Genomic DNA, 17,560 nt, shown 5'->3' on the forward strand with positions numbered 1-17,560 from the left:
TCCTGCATTTTTCAAATCTTTCCCAACCACATAAAAAAAGAGTATGCTAATGCAGGAATAATATGAATCCCACTTCATTCTCTAATGAGAAACATGGTGATTGCAATAAACTGTTAGAAAACTGCAGATACTTGTGCATAATGCAGTCTTTAAAAAAAGCAGCTTAAAATTATCAGTCTTCATGCACCACCCTTCCCCAGGTGTCAAAGAAAATCACAGTTCATCCCAGGAGGGGCAGTAAAACACAGCATATGCTCATTCTGATCTTATAGGATTTTGTTACTGTTCCACACTTCAGGAAGAAAGATTAAATTCCCCATGTCCCAAATGCAGATAGATAGCTGGGAGTTCACCCATAGTCCAGTCTGTCTCAAGAAAGAAGCCAAGGATTTAGTGTGTCTAGAAAAACAGCGAATGGCAGCAGATCCTAACACAGCTTTTCTAATTTGCACATGACTTCATCTTCACTCTGCTGTAACACACAAAACTCCTCAACCAGAGAGAAAGCTGCTATCAGCCTGAAGTGTCTGTCTCTGTGCTTGGCTTTGCACACATAACAAAATAATAGCAAGTTTACACTGAAATACTTGTAGGGGAGGAGGGAGAAAAGAGAGTTGAAAAAGCTTTACATTAACAAAAGCTCTTTAAAACTTGCAAAATCAAATGCTCAAACTTTTGAGTTCATGACCCTGATGGCAGGTTTGGAAAACTTAAAGCAATGATAACCATGTATGGTTTCTTAAATGCAAACTGGTGAAACCAGAAATGGTTTTCCCTGCCAAAAACTGGAACAGAATTAGAAAGCCAGGAACATGTTTATAAATTGTACTTATTTCTCCATACGCTAGAATAAAAGACTACCTGCTAAAATAAGTTTACAAAGAGGAATCTTCAAGTGCTTTGTGTAATAAAGAATATAAATACCTCAACACTACCTGTCAAGGTATAGGATTGCTGTACTACATACTTGTAAGTACTCTCTGTTTTGAATGATGTGCACATACATAGCCTTGAGTATTATTTAAAACAGCTCTAAGTCACCCTAACTGCACTAGATAAAAGCTAGCAGAGCTTCCATATCTGAGGTGCATCTTTTTAGTGTTCTGGCAGTGTTTTCTATGACTCATGATTGAACAGCATCATTTTCAGCTCTTCCAATTGATATGTTCTGGAATAATTCATTAGCACCCACCACATCTGTTTTGTCTGTCACTTTGGTTTTGTGAAGTATTATCCATCTAGACACACACAGTATTGTAAGGCAGAATTCTTTAGCCAAGCATTACAATGTATGTGTGAATGTTTGGTTCCAGGATGCCTACATCCAGAAGCATCACACACATGGGTATTCAAGTATTTCAGAATAGGAAGCAAAAAGCACACCAATTAACAGAATCTGGTTGCTAAAACAGACCTGTCAGTATCATAGCAGCCAGGATCCTGCATTGCTTATGTGTGAAACAAGAGAGACCTCCTAGCCACAACAGGTAAGTCCTTCACTAGCCAAACTGTTAGCCAAAAGCTAGAAACAGTTACATTTCCTACTAATTCTGGAATTCCTCTCAAAGTTACTCAACTTCCATATAGGCCAGATAACAAATATGTGTTGAATATCTTAAAAAATGTATTCCTCTACTGAGCAGACAAGTATTCTTTAGCCTTCTGCTTGTACAGTGAGTCAAGTAGAACAGCTCCTCACTTTTCTCCTCTCCTGGTCTCTCCGAATTTTACTTCCCTGAAAATAACTTCAGAGCATGCCTGTGTTGCAGATCAGGACTGCACTAAGCAGCAACCCAGAGAAACTGATACTCCATGATCAACTCTGTTTGAATGTTACAGGGGCAGCACTGCCAATTGTGCTCTTCTGTCCTTTGCTGAAACTAAAAACAGCAGCAAAGGCACTGAACTTTTATGTGTATCTGGCAAGCCTGTGCCAGACTGATTCATATTGGGTTAGTCATTCTGGCAAGTGCTGAGGTTGGTCTCTTCAGAAAACAGAAAGGAAGCAGAAACTAACTCTATGGAGCTGAAAGGCTTGGTCTAACTCATTACAGAAACAACTGACAGACTGTATTAGACAAAACTGTCTAAATTGCCTTCTTTGTTGGAGAAGCACACAATCAGGGAAAAGATAACACATTAATTTGACAAGTTCTATCTATGAAGGGCTGTTAGGCTCACCAAGTGACTTGGTATGACCATTTAAAACCACCAATATTACTCACAGCATAAAAATCCAAACATTGCAGAAATCGGATTTACCTGCCAGCCCTTGTCTGCTGTCCTGTAGTATGGATAATTTTTAGTTATGTGCGTATAAATTCCATTTAGTGTAAGCTGCTTATCAGGTGCCATTGTAATTGCTTGTACTATTAACTGTGCATAGGAGTAAGGTGGCTTAGAGTCGTCCTGTAGAGAAAAAGAAAAGGCTGCATCAATAAACTTTAATGATAAACACTAAATCAAAAGTTACAAAGCACAACTCGATTTAAGGCACTTCCGCACAACCAGGACCTTGAAGCAGAAAAGAAACTATGCTAATTTTGCTCTTCTGATTAGTGGATTTTAAAATAACACTAAGAATTTGGAGAAACATGCAACAGTAAAGAATTTTCCATAGCCAATAAAGAAATAGAGAACTGAAAATACACACAAAACCCCTCCCCCAATGGGAGGAGAGGCAAATAAATGAAGAAATCACACATCCAATCACAAAACCCTACAAGCTGTTTATGAAATCTGTGATGTTCAATTATGACTTGGTTCATATACTACAGCAAACAGCATTTCAGAAGTCTTGCAGTCACTTAAGACATAATTTATGGGACTGATTTCAAACAGTGTTTACCTTTGGGCTATCTCCACCCGATGCTTCCTTGTCATTTTCTGACTGGGAATTGTCAGCCATTAAATGTAGGTCAGATGGTATTACACGACTCATTTTGTACCCTGAAGAGCCTGCACCACGGGGGCTAGATGGGCAGGAATTTGCAGCACTGTAGAGCATAAAAAGAAGATCCTACTATTTTGTTATACAGTATATCACCACATTATGTCTAATCAAAAAGCTCTTATCGCAGAAAAGCCCACTACCAGAGCTTCTAGGCTAGAGTTAAGGGTCTGTCAGTATTTCCATTATAACCCTCATCTTCCAAGCATTTCTAACTCATCCACGGGAATTAAAAATCACTGCAAGAAGAGATGTGTCAAATGAAGCTCAGGCTTTCCTCCTCAAAGGAAAAAGGATTAACTGATTTATTAGGCTGCACTATATTCGGCTAAGATTTGCCATTGGAAAAGTCCACTGAAACTACATAAGCAACACAAATTTAAAGACGCTCATCTGCAAGAAGAAACACATCTTGCATTAAATTTCTGCCATATGCTTGTATTCAGTCTGCTCAAAAAAGATCATCTCTCCCCTGCACTATTTTTGCACATTTGAGAAAATATAGCAAGTATGGAGGGGAAAAAGCTTTTGATTCTCATTTAAATCTGAAACACGTTAAGTGTTTACAGGTACATGCACATACATACACACATACAGCTCTCTAAAAATCATTAGCTTATCTATAAATGGGATGCATCAGCAGTGACTCATCTAATTTAAGGCAGTATTAGGTCAACAGAGCAGACACTCAGTTACGAAGTAAAAGATAGTGTCAAAGAAATTAAATTAATGTCTCTTGGTACCTGACATTTTGCTATCCACTGCAGGAAAACAAAGATAAAATTGTGCAGAATTCCACCGGAACATCTTTTTAACCATTGTTTCCCTGCCTTGTGCAGTCCACAGGAACCACAGCTACACAAAGCCTTTTTTTTTTTCCACAATTTTCATTTAGCCAACAGGACAGAGACAGTCAGAGGGTGATGTCTCTCCCTTTTTCCCTCCCCCCAGAAAATACTGACACTTCTAAGATGGCATACTCTTCTGCAATTCATACCGTGATTGATTTCACCACAATCCAAAACCAGCTAACTGAGAATCAGAATAAAACCTCTGTGCCCCCAGGATCAGCCTCATCTGCAGAGACAACCTAACTTTAACCTAACTTGAATCTATGGTTCAAAACACTGAGTAACAGATAAAGCTAGAGAATGTTATTTACATTTATAAAACAAAGCTTCTGACACATTTACATCTGTTGAGTTTTGTCTACCTGGCCTCTCAGCTTGTTTGATACCTCCCTTTTTACATAACAGAAATAGGGCAAGCACTGTGAACTGAACAATATATATACATATATATGTATGTATAAAATACATATAACAGTCTTTATATTTCTCATAATGAGAAATCTCCCAGCAATTTGCTGCTAGTGATACACACTACACCAGAGTGACTGAATTTTCAGTGCTGCATGGAATAATTCTTGATTAGAGCCAAAACGTGCAACTAACTTCTTTTTAATATAGGTCAGTGCTGCTCTGTGTTTTCACGTATCAACTGACAACATTCCTCTCCTGTGCTCACTTTAGCATATATTGACAAAGTGACACATATGGTTTAATCAAAGCAAGTTTACAAGTCTTCTACAAAACAGGATGATTTGAAGAGAAACTGTCAAGTTTTGCTCTCAAAATAGACTCTAAACTGTCTTTTTTTTTTTTTTTGGTAATAAGCTATACTCAACAGGTACATGAAAGCCCTGAAGAGAACTACAAAATTCATAGTGAGGCAAACACTGCAGTGATACATGTGAGATGTGAAATATTTACGAGATGCTCTGTCATTTTGGGGCAAGATGTGTTTTCCCTCAATTTCACTAAGAAAGCAAACCTGTTATACAGTCAGGTTTAGATCTCTTTTCTCTGTACTTCCATCGTTTATATATAGATTTCATTAAACATGATGATATTGAGATCAAGATCTTAGCAAGCATGAAAGAAGTCAATTAGCCTTACAGTCAAATTTCATTTTCATTTTTTTAAAATCAAGTATTAACAGTCATTCACTCCAGAGAAGATACCAGAGAAGAAGAAACTTTCAAAAGCACGTATGTGACTTTGAAGCACAATTTTCAGTGCTCCTAAAATTTTTGCTCCTGAATTCACTATGGGTTTTAAAAACTGGATCTGAGCTAATTTTACCCGTTTGTGAGGACAGCTTGTTTCACTGAGTTTGGTCCCAAATACCAACCTGGGCAACATCTACAGTTACCAAATTAAGCAGCACGGCAAGTAAAGAACCCAGATTAACCTCCCCTGCAGAAGACTTCCTTACACTCAACTCCACATCTTACACTGAACTTTAAGTAAAACATCTGTTTACTTCCAGAAATGACTAATCAACAACAAATCTTCTGGAGAAAGAGATTAGTCTATTCTTCACACCACTGATAACCAAACCTCATCTTAGCTGATGATAAACGTCAGGACAGTGACTAATCACAATGTTTAAAAATGGTATAATTTAGATTTATCTAGTTTTGAATGTTGCCATAAGCATGCAGGAATAAAAAGCAATCTAAATCATTTGGAAGGCAAGAGAAAGATACATTCCTCTGCTGTTCTAAGAATGCCAAGCTCCTGAGCAAATTACTACACATTTAACATATTCAATGTGAGTACTAAAGGCTGCTCATGCAACTATCTTTCTAGTTAGCAGAACGGTGCAATTCTCTACGGCAAGGAATGCTGAGATTCTATTCAACTGTTACCACAAAAGCAAAATACTTCAAATGAATTAGAAAGCTGTCTCCAGCCTGGAACCATGCACTGCCCTGTAGCAAATCTGCAGGGTTTAAATACCTGATAGTTCCTGTGGGAGAAGGGAGAGGGCTGATCAGGTGAGCCATGTTGTCTGGAATGTTTATTGTTAAGGGAGAGATCTGAGGTTGCACAGGCTTCACTGGGGACTCCGGGGCCTCCTGTTTTTCTCTCTTGTCATTGGACAGAGCTGTGAATGTTATCTTGATGTTTGTGCTGGGAAACCTGAAAGTACATCTGAAAAATAAAAAACAAATACATGAGCCACTTGTTTACAGAGCATGAGCTTTTCTGCCTGACACATTTATCACCTTATCTTCTTTAAAAGTGAAAGGGTAGGGAACCTGATAAAAGGACCTGCAACCACCTTCGTTTTACAGGTCACACAAAAACATCAATATGGCCACAAAAAGATCCCCAAATAAGCAATTTTAAAACTCTGAAATACAAGCAAATTCAGTTCTTCCTCACAAGGCTGTTTATGTGTTATGCCTACATTTCTTGACCTTAATTTTGTAACTAACCCTTAAAGAAGTACTATTTTGAAGACAAAAGGCTGTTATTTTATGATGCCAAAGAATGGCTTCAACAAATAAAGAAGTAGGTTCCCTGATACTAAAAGCAGTCAAGGAGCGCAAATGCTGGCTAATTTGAGATCCAGCCAGTGTCATAAACTGGTCTAACTAAAAAAGTCTGGTTTCTCTTTTCTTAAATGATCATCAAACATATACCAATCCTAATTCTGATCATTTACAGAGTGCCTTGCTATATTCAAATACCTTTTTTAGGGAGCTGAATTTAAAAGGCAATTTCAATAAATGCCCATTTTGACATGCTACCAAAGAACACACGGCCAAATTTAAAGGCCAATAGTAAGTTAACAATGTGCAGTTGTTTAAAACTCCAGAAAATAAAATACAATTAATGCACCTCTGAGTATTTTCCTTCCTCTATCCCTCTATATGGAATTTAGAAGTTAACCCAGTTAGAATGGGCTATTTATAATTTCTCAGTAAATAAACAGAATGAGCAAACAAGCAAATTCATTTTCTCTCAATAAAAGCACATACAAAAATACAGTTCAAATAACTTTACTGTCTCCTCCTTCTTAAGCTGCTAGATGACACTCAGCACTAAACCCACAATTACATTAACACACCTCTTTCCACAAGATGAAAAAGCCTTTTCAGCAACAATACCCAGAAACAAACCTTAGGAAATTATGGGGGTTTTAAGTGATTCTGGGTAGATCTAGTTTTATAAAGAAAAGGAAGGAAATTACGGGGGTTTTAAGTGATTCTGGGTAGATCTAGTTTTATAAAGAAAGGGAACAGCAGGATGTTGGAACAGGCCTGAGAAATGTAGCTATGAACACGAGATACAGACTGTAAACAAAAGTGATCATTTGTCTGGAAAAATATATTAAACATAAAAGTGATGTAAGAATTGGAAGGAAAGCTCAGCTGTGGAGCAGCATTAAAAACACTCTCATGTGCTTTGGGTTTTAGTTCTCAAAATTAATCTAAGGATGTTTATAGAACAAAGGCAGCATTGGATTCTCACTGCGTTTCTTGTCACACACACCAGAGCGGTTCTTTCTTCCTACAATACACACCCAGGATGAGGAAGAAGAGAAAGAATCGACAATGACCTTCCTTTGCTCTGTCTTCTCTCTCAGTATGGACCATGTCCGCATTTAACAGACGACCTATTTCTGAAACATGCTCGATGTACTAAATTAGGAACAGAATCTATGCCAAAAAACTGCACTTGTATTTCAGCAAGACAGTTAAATGGACTAAGTTCTGAGTTCTTTTTCCTTTTAAAATATCTTCACTAACAACTCATCTCTTTGCTTTTTCCAGCATATTTTTTGCTTACATTGCTTTAGTGACAATTGAAAGAGATCTCAGCTGTTTTGCTAATAAAAATGTTTTCTAAACATTGCAGTTAATCAGCAATAATGACATTACTTCTCAAGTACAGGCAGAGAGAGTGTGGCCAAAGGCAAGCTCTTCTGCTAAAGATTAAATAAAAATCTCTATGAGAACCTGAATAACAACAGTTTTGACACAGACACAGGTTTAGTCACCTGCTCTATGTATTTTGTAGGGCTATTCCATACTCGCAAAGTTAACTTAGTGCTTTTCAAACCAAATTTACATCAACCTAAGAAAAATGCAGGAACAATCAGACACAGCTTTAAATGCTTTTTCACTGGTTAGATTCTTTATTGCCTAGTTAAAAACAAACAAACAAACAAACAACAACAACAAAAAAAAAAACCTAGTACATAATAATGAGCAATCAGAGTCCTGCAGTGCTGGGGTGGGGTAAGGATGGGGATGAGGTAGATCTGCACAACTTAGACACAAGTACCAGAAATATGTAAACATGTAAAATGTATATTACTTGGCAACTCCTCCAATATTCCATCCAACTATGCATACTAAAACATCTCCCTTCTCACACTACTGCACCATATTAAGGTTCTACCTGTCTAAAAACATAAGGGCAGCTTACTGAGATGAGGCTAAAGCATAGATTTCAAAGCATAGCAGAGATGTAGCGCTCTCAAATGTTGATCAAGTTTGGAAGAAGAAATGCAAAGCACCCCCAAAACCTGGAGCTTTGACTGATCAAAGGGACCATATAGGACAGAAATGTGTCAAATGAACTTGGAACTTCTGGTCAGGAACTGTATTAAAAACTTAAGGAGCTACTGTTACAACTTATTTCACATGTTGCACCTCAAAGTATGGCTTATTAAGGGAGACACCATATATTTACAAACCAGTCTCTAGTCAGAACATGAAAACACCTGAATACTGTTATAAGATCACATCTGTCAATTGATCCCCTTTTGTACACAAAGGAGTTTTTTAATAGAAGCTTGTATTTTTAGTATCTGGAGCTCAACCAAAAAGTAGAATAAAATGCATTCCAACCCATAGATTATCTGCATAAACTGCATTAAGACAAATACAGTTATTACATGCCCTTCCACAGTCAAAGTAAGGAACGTGTTCTAATTTAATCAGAACCAAGTTAGTTTTGGCATGTTCTTTAGTTATACAATGAACTGAACAAAACCCATAGCATGCTCATGGGGAGAGAGAGACCTGATCAAACATTTACTTTGTAGCAAGCTGGATTTGATTTTGCTCGCTGTTTCAAGAAAGGAAAAAGGACAGAAAAAAAATCAGCTTTAGAAGCTGTCACTCTATATCGCATTTACTCAACTACCATTCTTCCTTTATAAGACGATGCCATTTGGAGTAAGAAATCAAACAGCCACCAAGATTGATCCAACAGATTCTTAAACTTAAATGTTTACAAACCATCCATGTGCAGCAGTTACGTGATTAAAAGTGTGCTGGGTACACAGGAGATGAAAACAAAGAGCACTAGTACTTGATGTGCCAATATTGTATTTTATGTACTTCAGACAACTCTTCACAGTATCCACACTTAAATAACTGTGTATGTTTATCAATTATACGTGTACTTGCCTTGTGCCTTCTACAGAGCACAAAGGATGGCAGTGTGCAATCTAGGAAACTGCTGCAGGGGTGTCACACCTGAAGTGCAACTCAGGATTCTAATTATTCCTTTTTAAAAAGTTCATTCTGACTCAACTACTTGAAAGCAAACAAGAAGCATCAAAGAATTTCAAATGATTCCCTAGAAAATTCTTACTATCTCTACAGCTTCTAACAAAATGGAGACAAGCTGATCTAGGTACTACCTCTGAAGAATTTAACGACTTCATAGGGTGCCAGATAAGCGCCTCATGGGAAAATGTGCAAAGTCTGGTTTTGTTACAACTCTGTTTCTAATATTTCCTCTCTTCCCCTCAGCAGTTCTGTCGGTACTGCAGGGAAAAGATGATTACAGACTCATATGTCTGCCTACATAAAAATATCACCTAAAAATGAGGAATTCTGACCTGTCTCCACCTGGGAAGCCAAAACCAGAAGTAGGAATTTGATTCCCTTGCTGTACATAGACCCTGCTATGACAACTCAGTTTCTCAGTATCCTTTTAATTACTCCATTCTGATTGTCTTTTAAGTAGTAGGACAGAAATTGGACAGCAGCTGCCATCTTTTACAACTCTTTCATCTGCATCTCCAGATTTTACATTCAAATATATTATCAGGGTTCAGCACTACTAACTCCATACATGAAGGTAGTTACAGCTGTGCAGTTCCATTCTTTCACACTCCCTGTGACACTGAACATCAGTTAACCTAAGGATTTCCCTGTATTTTAAAGAGATCTAAAAGAATGGCAAGGTGGGTTTCCAAACTCTGTTGGTTTATCAACCACTCAGCGAGAGCTTCAACTTTCAACATTAAAATGACTCATAAAGAACCCAGTCAGCACCTGGGAGATTCCTTTTGTTTGTTTTTCACACAGGCAACTGTAACTCACTCAAAGTGAAACTGAAGTACTTCACAGCACCTGTCCCACTGAGCAGACCTTCTTCAACTTAGGTCTTCTCTGACATGCACCTTCTTCTGAAGGTCTCTAGCCCAATTTCCTGCTAAAGGCAGTGCTAATTAGACAGAGTTGCCCAGAGCCTTGTCTAATCAAACTTTAAAGTCTTCCAAGTGTAGAGTAGGCCAATTAATTCCTATAATTAACCCCTCTAATGTTGAAGGAGTTTGCTTGTTTGTCCAGGTGCAATTTCTTAGTTGCAACTTGCTATATAGCTCCTTGTCCTCAGACTGTGAGCCTCTGAACAGGGCATGGCTCCATCTTTTCTACAATCACACTTTAGGCAAGGGAAGATTGCTATTAGAGCCACCTTTGAGCTTCTCTAGGCAAACAAACAAACAAAAATCAAGGTCTTGTAGCTTCTCCTTCTACGCTAGATACACCAGTTCCCTAAGCATTTCAGTAGCTATCCCCTCACTTCTCCAGTGTGTCCTCAGTTTTGTTTGTAACAGGACCCATAATCAGACACTGTTATGGCCCAGAATGAGGCCAGCCTCCATCATCACAAGGCTGCACACATACAACCTCCTCTAAAGACCCCTGTGCTCCTCCCTTGTGAAGCTGCTCCCCAGTCAGACATTCACAGCCTCTGCCCACTCAGAGGCGGCATTTTACATGTGTCTTTGCTGAACTTCACAAAGTTGCTGTCCCCAGCCTGTCAGTGTTCCTTACTCTAGAAGACAGCCCTGCCCTCCAGCATGTCAACCACTCCCCACCCACAGTGTGGCATTATTAATCCCCGACCTGCAACGGGCACTCTGTTCCATATCCCATTTCACTGGTGAACAGCAGCACTGACCTCAATTCCACAAGGGTACCAGTTCCTCTGCACCATTCTAGGTAACATGTGTCAATCAAATCTAAGAGCAGCAGATCAAAAGTGGCAGTATCTGGCAATGACAAACTGTACAACTGCTTGCAAACAGGTCTCTATGTTCTTTCAGTAGGAAATAACGACCACAATTTCATCTTAAATCCATTTGCTACTTCATTTATTATTGATTACATCACAATGGATTATTAGGAAATTAATTATAAACTAAATTAGATCTAGCTATTGGCTTTTAAGTGATTTTTAAGTAAGAAAGCCCTAAAAGATGTCTTTACAACAAACAACTAGAAATACAATGAAGATTAAAAACACACTCAGGAAGTTGAAGTAGAGTTAGATGGAATTTCAGCCTCTGTAAAGTCTGTACTGTGCTTCATGTCCTGAGAAAAAAGGTGCATCTCTACAGAAAGGCTGAGCACAAGTCCTCACAGATGAAACCAACATGCACAACACTAGGCAATCTGTAAGAAGAAATGAACATTCATGTTTTGGAGATAGCTGAAAAGGAATTTCTGCTAACTTGGAGAAAAGCAACGATTCCTTTACCAAGGAGAAAGTGGCTGCTTCACTCAGCCTGCCCTTTTCCAAAAGAAACATAATTACACTTTCTAACTCACTCATCTTCTGAATGTTCTACCAAAAGGTTTCAGACTGCTCAACACCCAGAGCAGACATAATAAATTATTCACATTCAGACTTTATTTTTAAGACTTTGGGCTGTATTTAACTGAACTGAATACTGCAGTCCATTCTCAGATCAAAATCATCACCTTCAGACCTTAACAGAACCAACAAAACCAAAACTGTTTAAGAAGACAAATGGAACTGAACTGCTCAAAACAGAGGCAAAATTTGAGATATTAAAGAACCCCACAGTTACAAATCCATGTTTGCAAGCTAACAATGAAGGTAGATACCTAAACCCATCCAAACAGTAAGAACATTAAAGAGCAGCCTGAAAATTCACAGCACAAAATTACTAATCAAGTACAGGTTATTAAAAAAACCTTACTTTTGTAGAAAGCATCTCCTTGACTCTTTAAACACAAATAACTGCTCAGAAATTTAGTTCAGTGTCTTTTCTAGGATTAGAATTAAAAGTTCAGCTACAAAATTTACCCATAGTAAGAAAACTGTTAAGAGTATAGGAGATTTGATGTGGATACTGTGAAAAGGGGTGAGCCAGTATATTTATATACTAGTCAGATTTTAATTCTTTTCTTATTGTTTGAAACAGAATTTCTCAAAGGGCAAACCTTTTATAGTATTAATCTCCATGAGGATAATCTTGTGCTCCTATTAGGAATTTCAGCCTTAATGTTACATTTGTAAAACTTCCTGTTCTGTAGGCAATAGAGGACAGGAGTATTCATTTCTGTTGACATTTTAGGGAGGGGAAATTTACTTCTAAAATGTATATTAAAGAAATAAAGCTACTAGAGGAGTTAGGCTTTTTAAAAAGGAAGTTTTTTATGCTCTTCTGCTTGCAGTTGACCACACCCTGTGCAGCAACGTGAAAAACTACCCCAGCAGGAACACAGCATCACTTCCTGCAAGTACATGTACACATACACTTTGTGTTAGGATGGATTCCTCCTCCTTCCTCTCCATGCTTGTAAACTAAGTCCTGATTCGGCTGATTTACCATAAATTTACATTCAATTATGTTTGGCCATTACTAGTCAGGACACTTCTAGAGGTTATCCAAAATGCTACTGCCCTTCAAAAAGTGTCAGCTTTTTCCTCTGGGGAGTGAATCATGACCTCATGCGTGTTTCCCTTAATTCTCTGTATCCTTTGCAATTGATTTCTGTTGACCAAAGATCAATAGTTGCAAAGCATGTCCTCCACAAACAGAGAATGTGAGGCCTCTATAGCAAGCATGACCTCTAATACAGGGAACAAAACACTCTCAGACTTTCCAGCCAGCAATTAAGACTTTCTATTCTGAGCACTGGGCATGATTTTCACAAGGATTTATGTCGTTTTCAGGTGTGCCATCACTGTCTACACAGTGACATAAAGCACTATGAAAAAAAACCCTGGAGAAAAAGATGACTGGTCTATCAATACACTCACATCTCTAAAGATTCAAAAGCAAAGACCTATGCATCATCACAAGTAAAGAAATAACGCCGTAGGCACATGGTAACTCAAGTCAGCCAACAAGACATTTACCAAATTCTAAGCAAAGGCTGGAAATGTGATCTAGTTGTGCATTAACAGATCCCCCACAGGAAACCTAGCTTACATGTTTCCTCACTGCTGTTTTAGCAAGTGCATAAGACGTATGTACAGTTGTTGGTATTCTTTACAGGAATGGTGCTAACTCACTTTCAGAAGGATCTGGAACAAGCCTGTCTGCATCAAGAAGTGATTCTATGACAACAGAATACGGATGACGACAACAGGAACACTCCTGAACCATCAGCAGCAAAGATAAACTGAGTAATAAATGCATGCTCCTGTTTGAAAGGGTTTCTTCCTTCCCACTTGGAAAGCTGACTGCATAGGTGCATTTTTAACCCTATATTTACAATAGCTCCTCTAAGGACATTTAAGAGTCAAGACTGAAAAACGCATGTCCTAAAGTTGTTCCACTACAGCAAATTCTGCTGCAAATGTAAATGAAAACAACTTGAAGCTGATCTCACCCCTCCCTTGCATTATTACGCTACAGATACAAGCATAATGAAAGTGCTGTTACAGACTGTCAAAGGTTCCTGGTTTAGCAGCCAGACATTTAATTTTCTTTATATACCAACCACATAAATGCTGGTATTGATTAGCAGCAAACACACTTTGGCTAGCCTACAGCTGTGGAAACGTGCTAACTAAAAATACGTATCTCAAAACCACAAATTCTCCCTGCATTCTGCTTTTTTCTGGTAAAATATTTAAACCAGCAAGAAGAAAAAACAAAACAAACAAAACCTAAAGAAATTCAATACAGTAGCCCAGCACAGGCTGCAGGAACTGAGAAAGAAATTGGCCTGCAGGCAAGAATGTAGGCAGCAGTTACTGTAGAAACCAAGCTCTTCGTTGCTTTTCTCTAAGCAAAAGAAAGACACAAAAGAGCTGGAAAACAGCGATCGATGGGAAGCAGCTTATAAAGCTGCTTGTCACATCTGCTGCAGGAAAACCAGACACTAATTCATTAAAACTGCTCATGTAATGCCTCTGGAATTTGAGGCTCCCCAGCCTGTGAATACAAAAGAAACTCCGCCTATGGAAACACTGCATTTTCGGGTGTTTAGCATCTCTGTACACAAAAGCCTATGCAGAGTCAGGTTGTGTGGTCTCTATTCCTAAATTTCCTTCTAAAGTATAAAAAAGGCAAATTCAGATTTGTCTAAAAGACCGTGTGCCTCTATCTCTGCCAAATTTCAAACAGCTATTTCGAGTCCCAATGGAGGGACATAACTCTATAATACAATAGTTTCCTGTTTAAAAAAAACAGAACAGAACACTTGCAACAGGGAAGTAAAAATCAATCATTTCTTCTTCCTTCCAGATATCTACGTTTAACAACGGTTTCCTAATACTAAATAGGCAAGCTTAAACTTTCACAACAGTAAACATCATTCCTAAACTTTTTGTAAAGTATAGGATTTGCAATCCTAGCTGAACTGAAGCAGACGAACCAAGTTAGCAAGTTACAAGGGTGCCTGGCATTTCACCCTCAGCTGTGTGCTACTCACAGGGATGCAAAGTTCACACGAAAATGGGAAGTTATAACAATATTCAGTGCTAAATAAAAAGCAAGCAGCAAACGAAACCGCTTCCAGCCAAACATACAGCACTTGGCATTCTACTACTCCTTACAATTAAAGCAGTAGGGGGAAGTACAGTGAACAAGTGCTGTCGTGATGTGTTTTGACGCAAGCATAATGATAAAAAAAGCACTTATGACTCACACATTACTTTAGTAACAAAAGACTTCATTTATTACCTCATCCGAGACCTGTATTCTATTGCAAAATGATGCCCAAACTCCCTAATCATTACCAAAACCCGGCTACCCACAGAGGACAAGCTGCACAGAAGAAAGATTATTCCTGACTCAAGGAAGCAGAGTTTATTTTAGATGGGCTTTTTAAGAGAGAACTCTGCTTCCAAGAGCAGAACAGTCCTTTATTTCACACAGAAATCCATGACTAACTCAGGCCATTGAAGAGTGACAAAAACTGCTTCCTACCAACTCTAATTTTGAGCAGACAGCAGTGTTTAATTTCCCCCTTAAATCTGCCTGTCTGGTCAAAGAACAGACTTCTTTTCAGACTCCCTTCAAAAAGCTGTGGACATCGTTTACATTTCACAATTACCTATCTAAAGATGATTGATGTTCAAGGGTTATTCCATAGTTGTTTCAATTTGGTGATACTGCTGGGCTGGGCATCTCCACAGAAAGCAAGATTTCATATTCTATTTTGAGATGTTTAACCAACTGCATTCTGCAGAACGTCTGTTCAAACCAATTTTCCATTCTTTCTTCTAGTTTCAAATTCCTTAAACTTTCCTAGTAAAGGTGCAGACCCTTTAGAAATTGTATATGCATGAGCCACTCCACAGTCCTACGTAAAGTGACTTTCCTTAATCACTTGTGTGGGCACTCAAGGACCAATCAAGACTCCAAAGAGCCTGAAAGCCTGCAAAGCAAAGAAACTATTTAATCTACAACAAACACGTTGTTATTGGAAAATATGCAAGAAGCTCTCCTCCTGAGCCATTCTTAGAAGACTATACCAAGTCCTCAAATCACAGGCTGTTGTGAGGGGCAGTAGGGAAGTGCAAAAGCACAGAAGTGCATAAAAACAACAGACATGATTTAGCAAGTCAAACAGGCATGTGAGTGAAAATCTGTCCAGGAGTAAAAACAAACAAACAGATTAAATAAAAGTCTTCATCAGAGTATATGTTACTTGTCACTGTACTGATAAAGGAATAAGAGTATAGAGAAAGAAAGGGTTCAGCAAACATGAAGCATGGGATTAACTTTCACAAGCATCAGCCTGTACCTGAGTTACTCATTTATCTTTACAGTGAGTGAAAGCAAGCAGACACTTAGCGTATATCCCATACAAGGGAAAACCCTGATTTGGTTTGGAGAAAACAGGTCTAGGATTGCCTATTTTTCACTGAACTTATAGGGAGCCAAGGTGCAGACACACACATGCACTCTCACACACCCACTCCTGTATTAAGCAAAATGAAATGCACCCTGAATATCCAGTGAAGTCAAGAAAAATACAAGCCAAGATTCCTGAAGCATAGGTATTAGCCAGGCTCTTAGCAATAAAAACTTGACCTTGGGGGTGGTTTCAAAGCATACAGCGATGTAACAGCTCAGCACTGCCAAACAGGGCAGGCTCTTTCCTGCCTTTTCTACCAGCTCTGTTCCCAGCCACAGAATTACTCTGCTTACCTGCTACCAGGAGCCACTGCTATCTTGGCTCATTTACTAACCCAGCAGAAAACCCCTCTAACCGAAATGTAAACGTTTGGTGCCGTAAGTTTAAGTCATCTCACAGCCTAATCATCATTCAAAAAGGTACTTACTATATAAAAATGCCATTTCACTATATGACTGTTCTAATCATTCCCTCTGACAGACTGTCATTTGAAGTACTATAGAAAAATAAACATCCAGAAGTTATGAGACATAAAAGGATGTGCATAACTCTTAGTTTGTAAACAAGAGTGAATATTCAATGCTCTTCCACAGAATAAAGTTTGGTTACCTTTGTACATTTTAGCTCTACCAAGAAAGTCACCATTTTCACTGCAGATACTGTTGACAGAACGGTTCATGACCACATAAGTCAAACATTCCTCATCAAATGCCTACCACTCTAAAGATGTACTAAAAACCACACTGGGGATAGAACCTTTTGGAGTAATGACAATTATGTGCTATTTATTAGTAAAGAGTCAAGGCTTCTGTATGTTCCCATATGTACTACTTTCAAGGTCTTAACTATAATGGAATAAACTCACTGCTTTGCATTTCTGGACATCTTTCATTAGAAAGCACCGAAGTCCTGAGCATACATCAGCACATCACAGCAGAAGCCAGTGTTCTTTGCACTATTAGCACTCTGAAGTTGAATCCACACAGGAACAACATATACAAGAAAGCCCAGAACACAGACAACACCAGAGCTAATAGTCCTCAAAACCAGGGAAAAGTGGAGGCAAGTTGGAAAGGGAGAGAATCAGGGTGTCTGCACTGCAGACAGAGTAAGCCACTTCTAAACCAAACGAATCAATTTGAAAAGGCAAGGCACAGCGCTTGATAAAAAGTGCAAGAAAAGAGCACTGAAATTTCATCATCTCTCTGCCTCCACCCATGAAGCATTATCCCCATTTTTCAAAACAGATTAAACAGATTTGTGACTTGGCCAAGTCATTTTGGCAAGTGTGCAACAGAACTGGGAACAGAACATATTTTTCTCCAACACTCAATCTTTCTTCAAACCACTAGATCATCCCTTAAGTCTTCCTTCTCTTACAA

The 17,560-nt window shown here is 38.5% G+C and overlaps 1 protein-coding gene across 1 annotated transcript in view; it reads right to left on the reverse strand.

Moving 5' to 3' along the window:
- Positions 1-17,560, reverse strand: part of FOXK2 (forkhead box K2) — a 46,295-nt gene that overhangs the window by 7,977 nt on the left and 20,758 nt on the right. The window contains exons 2-4 of the mRNA XM_064150871.1: positions 5,755-5,949; positions 2,849-2,996; positions 2,263-2,409 (exon numbers count right to left, since the gene is read on the reverse strand). Of these exons, the coding sequence (XP_064006941.1) occupies positions 2,263-2,409; positions 2,849-2,996; positions 5,755-5,949 (490 nt within the window). The remainder of the gene's footprint in view (positions 1-2,262; positions 2,410-2,848; positions 2,997-5,754; positions 5,950-17,560) is intronic.

Source organism: Pogoniulus pusillus, chromosome 11 (genome assembly GCF_015220805.1).
Source record: "Pogoniulus pusillus isolate bPogPus1 chromosome 11, bPogPus1.pri, whole genome shotgun sequence".
Lineage (NCBI taxonomy): Eukaryota > Metazoa > Chordata > Aves > Piciformes > Lybiidae > Pogoniulus > Pogoniulus pusillus.